Source organism: Henckelia pumila, chromosome 1 (assembly GCF_033568475.1).
Source record: "Henckelia pumila isolate YLH828 chromosome 1, ASM3356847v2, whole genome shotgun sequence".
NCBI classification, from domain to species: domain Eukaryota; kingdom Viridiplantae; phylum Streptophyta; class Magnoliopsida; order Lamiales; family Gesneriaceae; genus Henckelia; species Henckelia pumila.
Genome location: NC_133120.1, coordinates 79,342,017 through 79,348,905, shown reverse-complemented (window position 1 = coordinate 79,348,905; position 6,889 = coordinate 79,342,017). Strand labels below are relative to the sequence as shown.

Genomic DNA, 6,889 nt, shown 5'->3' with positions numbered 1-6,889 from the left:
ATATAATTGAAATGCTTTATGATCCCGGCAATATTCAAAAGTAGATAAAGTTACTCTGTAAAAAAATAATTAATAAGCACAAACCTATCTTAGTGATTTTAAATATATATGATATCCTCTTAAGATTTGTTTACCTTTTTTTAAAAAAAGATATCAAGACCACTAATAGCTCAACAAACAAAAGGGGTCGCTCTCTTTACTCTATGAAATCAAAAAATACGATTTCATAATCGAAGACATGTAGCTCATCTGGTATTAAAATTTTTAATATGAGACGAGATTTCGAGTTCGAGATCTAATTTTGACAATCCCCTCCTCTAACTCTAAAAAATATATATTTCATAGATGTAACATAACTAACATAATCTTATATGTTCTTTTTCCCGCACATCTTGAATTTTAATATACAAAAGGATGCGCTTGAGTCATTAGGGCCATTTGAAGACTGAAAAAGGAATTGGCAGATGCAAATACATACATATGTATATCTAGACGTATAATTGTATAATAACATGTCTTATTGTGATTTTATCATCTGTGCATAATCACATTTTGATCCGTCTTTCACCGAAGTGATGATGTGGTGTCGCATATAGTTTATTTCAGACCTCAATCATAGAAAAAGTAGAGTTAATGAACTAAAATCACAATAAAATAAAACCAATATACTAGCACAAATTAAATAATTATATAAAAATATATAGATTATAAAGATGAACGTGGGAGACAACCAAAAACATTTGAAGGTATCTCGGCTTGACAATACAATATATTTGGGGCCCTCTGGTGGGGTACATTCCTCTACTTCTCAACTATATTTATATCACCCTAAACTCTAGCCTAGAATCATCACAATTCACCACCACTAGTCTTTTTTTTTTCTTCTCATCACCATATACCCTCTCGTCACTCATCATTTGTAAGCTTCTTTTCTCTTCTTTGTATCTGTCAATAATGGCGGATTCCGGCGGAACCTCGGCGGTGGCGAGAAGAATGTGCTCCATACCGGAAAAGTTACAGCTGCACTTGTCCATGTTAGCCTTGCAGTTTGGTTACGCAGGGTTTCATGTTGTTTCACGAGCTGCACTCAACATGGGCATCAGCAAGATTGTGTTCCCTGTTTACAGAAACATTCTCGCTTTGTTTCTTCTATTGCCCTTTGCCTATTTCCTTGAAAAGTACCACCTACTTTTTTTGTTTAATTGATTCTTAATTAAAATGTTTTTCCATGTATATATAGGGTTCTAATTAATTTTTTTTTTTTTTTTTTTTTTATCAATGATATGATCAGGAAAGAAAGACCACCTCTTTCTTGGAACTTACTCCTCCAGTTCTTCCTTCTTGCCATTGTTGGGTATGATAATTACTTTATTATATTTATTAGTATATATATGTATAATACAGGAATGTGTATGTGAGAGTGAGAGAGAGAGAGAGAGAGAAATATGTAACATGGCCATGTTTTGCTTCACACAAATATATATTTATATATTAATGCATGTATTAAAAAAATTGAGGGATTAATAATATTTAACAAAAAAAAAAATGGCAGGATTACAGCCAACCAAGGATTCTACTTGTTGGGACTGGACAACACATCACCGACATTTGCTTCTGCGATTCAGAATTCAGTTCCGGCTATTACATTTCTCATGGCTGCAATGCTCAGGCAAGCGAAAAATCAATCGATGGATGGACTAATAAAGTTGAAAACTTTTCAACCAAAAATTGCTTCAAAGAATGTTATAATTAAAGTTTTGTATTGAATTTCAGGATAGAGAAGGTGAGACTGGATCGAAGAGATGGCATCTCAAAGGTGGCGGGGACAATCTTATGCGTGGCGGGGGCATCCGTCATCACGCTTTACAAAGGCCCCACCATCTACAGCCCGGCTCCCCATCTGCGCAGGGCGGTGGAGGTGGCGGCACCGGCGGTGATGGTTCTGGGTGACGCCAAGGGCAAGAACTGGACTTTGGGCTGCATATTCTTGATCGGCCACTGCTTGTCCTGGTCCGGCTGGCTCGTGTTACAGGCCCCGGTTCTGAAGAAGTACCCGGCTCGCCTCTCCTTCACTTCTTGCCAGTGCTTCTTCGGGGTCATCCAGTTTCTTGTGATCGCCGCATTCGTCGAGAGGGATCCTCAGGCTTGGCTCGTGCATTCTGGCGCTGAGCTTTTCAGCGTTTTCTACGCGGTAAGACTGCATAAATTTCGTGTGTATCGAAAGATAGCGGCAAATAAAGTGCAATTAAACAATGACTTTCAACGTACCCAAAAGAAAATAATAATAATAATAATAATAAGCTCACATGAAAAATAATGGTGTTTGCAGGGAGTGGTGGCTTCGGGGATCGCATTCGCTGTACAGATATGGTGCATTGACAGGGGTGGCCCGGTTTTCGTGGCGGTTTACCAGCCGGTTCAGACACTCGTTGTAGCAATCATGGCTTCCGTCGCTTTGGGGGAGGAATTCTACTTGGGAGGGTATGTAATTCACATCATCGCCATTATTATTATATTCTCTTTCAACTATTTCATGCTCCCCCTTCGTTTTGAATTATTATTATTTTTAATTCCAGATTCATTATTGAGTTAAAATTCACAAATATATATATAAAGATTTCGATAAATTATTACATGGATCACAAATTTTCATTTAAAAAATTATGACCAATCATGCATTTTCTAAGTCCCACATACTCATTTATAGCCAGACAATTTTATCCTTGGATGTGTACTCTCGAGTATACATACCTACAACAACATTTACATAATAACTAATAATAATGATAAATAATATATGTTGTCTCTGATTGGTGGTGTAATGATTCATGTTGCACAGGATAATAGGCGCAGCGCTGATAATAACAGGATTGTACTTTGTACTGTGGGGGAAGAACGAGGAAAGGAAGTGGGCAGCGATCCAGTCCCCCGCGGACCACGGGATCAACCGAACAACCCCACAAATCAAGTCATCCTCCATCACCCACCCACTTCTCTCTCAGTCAACCGAAAATGTTTGACCAGAAAAAATACCTGACTTTAACTACCTTTTTTCTGGAAATCCACACTTCTTTCAACCCGCTTCAACTATGCTATAATATTATATATATTCCCCCCCAAAAAAAAAATGTGATGACGAGGCTTAATATCTCTCTCTCTCTCACTCTCTCTTTCTTTTTTTTTTTTTTTTATGGCTTGGATTGTGCCTTAATTATATTTTATCAGGCTTAATCTCTCTCTCTCTCTTTTTTTTTTTTAATCAAGTGTTTGACGAGGGAAGAAAGAATGTGATGATGATTATTATTATGATTTTGTGACATTGGATTTCTAATTATTAATGTGTGATGTTTTAATTTCTTCTTGTGTGCTAATTTTCATCCGTAGAGATCATAATACACAATTATTCAAAAACATCGACAAATTTTGGGTTAAAACTATTTGAAATCGAAAGTGTGTAGCGGTAGCGGTGATATTAATCATTTCTAGATGCATTTTCCCGTTTCTTTTCTTGTCTTGTCAAATATTTTATTAATATGAAATTTCCGAATAAATTTATAATATATGAAGCAAAAAAAAAAAATTTAAAATAAAAAACCCAAAATATCAATTAAAATTATCGAAGGTATGCAATCAAGAATGCAATCAAGAGTGAAATGAACAAAGACGATTTTTAACGTGGTTCAGTCTTTACAAGAACTACATCCACGAGGACCAAAGTGATTGTATCGATTACAAGTTTGCACCACCAAAGAAGATTACGACCCAAGAAACAAAAGGAAGCAAGAGAAGAAAACACCAGACACTTTTCTTCAACATTTTCTTCATCAGCTCTTCTGTGTTTTCCTTGTGGCACCCGGCCCAATCACTCTTTCACTCGGTTTCTTGGAGAATATCGAAGAACTCTCGTGTGTTTGAATCTAGCCCATTCCCGCAATGAGGCTTTCCCACCAATATAGTCCAAATGATATGACCTTGGCCCATATAAATGTCCTAGCCCATATAACTTTGGTTGACTTACACCTTACTCGGCCTTATTTGACTACTGATGTACCGGAGTAAGTCTGCACGCATTAGAGTCACTTTTCCAACAACATCAATAAAGTTTTTGAAACGACTCTGATTAATAAAATGCAGAATTTTTTTTTATACTAAAAATAATAACTATACATATATGCCCATACATATATGTATAAACATTAAAACTATTAAATAAAATCTTTTATAAATAACTTAAATAAATAATAAACAATTATTCAATAAAAATCTTGAGACATGCAGGAATAAAAATAATATCTACTAAAAATTCATAATCCATGCATACTGAAATCACCATAATTAAAATATTATCCCCAACCACTGAAAACATAAAAAAACTGGACTTGTTTAAACACTGATAAAAATATCTCAATGCATGATGAAAACCATAAAGCGACGGTCACGGGGTTCACTGTCAGCGAGCTCATATGTCCTCACCACCGGTAGGAGCTACATATGAATCATCATAATCACCTGCAGCATATAAGCGTAGTGAGCCTAGAGGCTCAACATGTCTAATTTTATACCTAAAAAGGGTTAAAATCATGCAATCACATAATCATACTAATACATATACTTACATGAACATGCATGCATGAACTTAAATAAATCATCATGAATATCTGTTTGTGCATACATCATAAATAAACATACTTATCATAGTTGAGCATATCATCATTATAAACTGTCTATGGTTATATCCATGAATGTGACTGAATCTGTGCCGACTGATCAGTCTATAAAACCAACGTACATGGCGGTAAATAATCACCTCTATGCTGGTAGTAAACCACCTCTGAATTGTGCTGATGGTAAACCACCTCTGAACTGTGTTGTCACATCACTTCAATTCCCATCATAAAATATTTTCTTGCTCAACTCTTAATCATGATCTCATAAATAAATTAGTTCATGTATGCATGCATTTCAAATTTGTCCGTAATATATATTTAATTAATTTTTCATAGTATATATATATATATATATATATATATACTTAAAATAAACTTCATGCATAAAATAAATTAAATATATATTCCAGATTTAGTAAATTTTCATGGGATGGTCCAGACTGCTGATCACTCACTCTTAAGCCTATAAATTCTCAAGTGGCCCATTAACTTAAAATAAAGCCCAAATTAAATGCTTAAACATAATTGGGCCTAAATAAAAACATTTAAGCCCAATAACTTAATTAAACCCAATAAAATTCTAGACAAGCCCAAAAATCACGGACTGACACAATAATTCCCATGGGCTCCCAAGCCCATGAAAATAATTGGGTTAACTTAAATAAATAATTTCAGGCCCAAATAAAATACTTAAACATAATTGGACCTAAATAAAATATTTAATCCCAATAACTTAATTAAATCTAATAAAATTCCTAACAAGCACAAAAATTCACGGACTGGCCCAAAAATTCTCATGGGCTCCCAAGCCTATAAAATTTTATTGGACTAACTAAAATAAATGTTTTTAAGGCCTATTTAAAATATTAAAAGCCCAAAACCAAATAAATAATTAAATTAGCCCAAATAATTTACTTAAACTAATAATTACTTAAAAATAAAAATACCCGAGCCGACTCATCTAACCCGAACCCGGACCGAACTGACATAACCCGACATGCTTTTAACCCGACCCGGTACCCGTAACCAAGCCTGGCCCATTGAAAACTCAATGGGCCGAAATGAACGAACATGACCTGCACTCTTGTGCAGGTCATGGCCGTGGAGGCTTGCTGCCGGCCAGCTCCGGCCACCCACCGGTCGGAGCTCCGTCGCCCAGACGTCTGGGCGGTTCCAACGACACCACTCCCAGCCCCAACCGATCACCACACAGCCCAGCCGCACCTCGCGTACGGGAATCCCGAACTTCCGCAATCTGTTACGCATGAAGAGATAAGGCTTCGGTCCTAGCCATCTCCAGCCCCAAGCCGCAAGCCAACCTAACCTTATGGACCCTCAACTACCCACTTAGACATCGGTCAGCAAGCTGGACATCCTCGTGGAAGAAAGCGTGAGAAAAAAAAACATGAAAAGGCAAGGGAACAAGCCGTAGGTAACAGGCATGCATATGAAAATTTCACCAGTTTTTGAGAAAATATCATGCTCGATCATCTGTTTCTGATGCCTACCAACATACATAGCTTATATGGTGTTAAAACAAAATAATTAAACATGCCTTGTTAAATTTTCGAAGCCTTAATCGCGTGTACGGCTCCGGGACGATGGATCTCCAAAAATAACTTCAAAACCTTGAAACTTTCGGCTATGGGGGTTTTGGTTTCTGCTGGGAAATGTTGAAGATGGTGAAGGAGGTGGGGGAGGAGGCTAGGGGAGAAAAACGTGAATAGGGTAGGGTTTTAGGAGATAATTTAGCATAATTTAACTACGAATTAATTAGGATATATATATATATATATACCATAAACATATCAAATTTAAAACTCTTAAATACAATATAAATCTGATGTTTAAATATAAATCCTGAAATAATATAATAGGGGATTTTTAAAAGTTAATAAAAGTCATTAAAATGACTTATTTTTGGTAAAAATGGGTATATATATGAATATATTAATAAATACTATAATTTTCATGAAATAATTCCTTAAATTATTATTTGAAGGCTAATGAAAATCTCATAAAATATTTTGGATGAAAAACTAATATCTCATTCGTTCACGGTCCCGTCTACGCGATAAAATCAGTTAATTACTCAAAAATTCTAAAATTCCATAATTATGGGATAAATGCTAAAATAACTTTAAAGAATGCACATAATACACATAATAACATATAAATAGCATTTAACCCACATTTTTAAATTTTAAATAATTAAATTTTTC

At 35.5% G+C, this 6,889-nt stretch overlaps 1 protein-coding gene and 1 long non-coding RNA gene across 2 annotated transcripts; one reads left to right on the top strand and one right to left on the bottom strand.

Annotated features, from left to right (window-relative positions):
* The first annotated feature begins 857 nt into the window (after positions 1–857).
* Positions 858–3,356, top strand: LOC140889274 (protein WALLS ARE THIN 1-like). Its single transcript, XM_073296989.1, has 6 exons — positions 858–1,178; positions 1,292–1,354; positions 1,553–1,669; positions 1,774–2,191; positions 2,330–2,481; positions 2,840–3,356. The coding sequence occupies exons 1-6, from the start codon at positions 955–957 to the stop codon at positions 3,018–3,020; spliced, it is 1,155 nt and encodes a 384-aa protein (XP_073153090.1). The 5' UTR covers positions 858–954; the 3' UTR covers positions 3,021–3,356.
* Positions 3,357–3,654: 298 nt separating this feature from the next.
* On the bottom strand, positions 3,655–6,380 carry LOC140876483 (uncharacterized). The gene is made up of 2 exons (XR_012148808.1): positions 6,223–6,380; positions 3,655–4,509 (listed from the first exon to the last, which is right to left on the bottom strand). It is a non-coding gene; the product is annotated as an uncharacterized lncRNA (long non-coding RNA).
* Positions 6,381–6,889: the final 509 nt, after the last annotated feature.

Bases quoted from the DNA above. Each gene is read 5' to 3' on its own strand.
- LOC140889274 (XM_073296989.1), top strand. From the start codon at position 955: ATGGCGGATTCCGGCGGAACCTCGGCGGTGGCGAGAAGAATGTGCTCC. The intron at 1,179-1,291 runs GTACCACCTACT...TGATATGATCAG, and splicing joins TTTGCCTATTTCCTTGAAAA to GAAAGAAAGACCACCTCTTT. The intron at 2,482-2,839 runs GTATGTAATTCA...CATGTTGCACAG, and splicing joins GAGGAATTCTACTTGGGAGG to GATAATAGGCGCAGCGCTGA.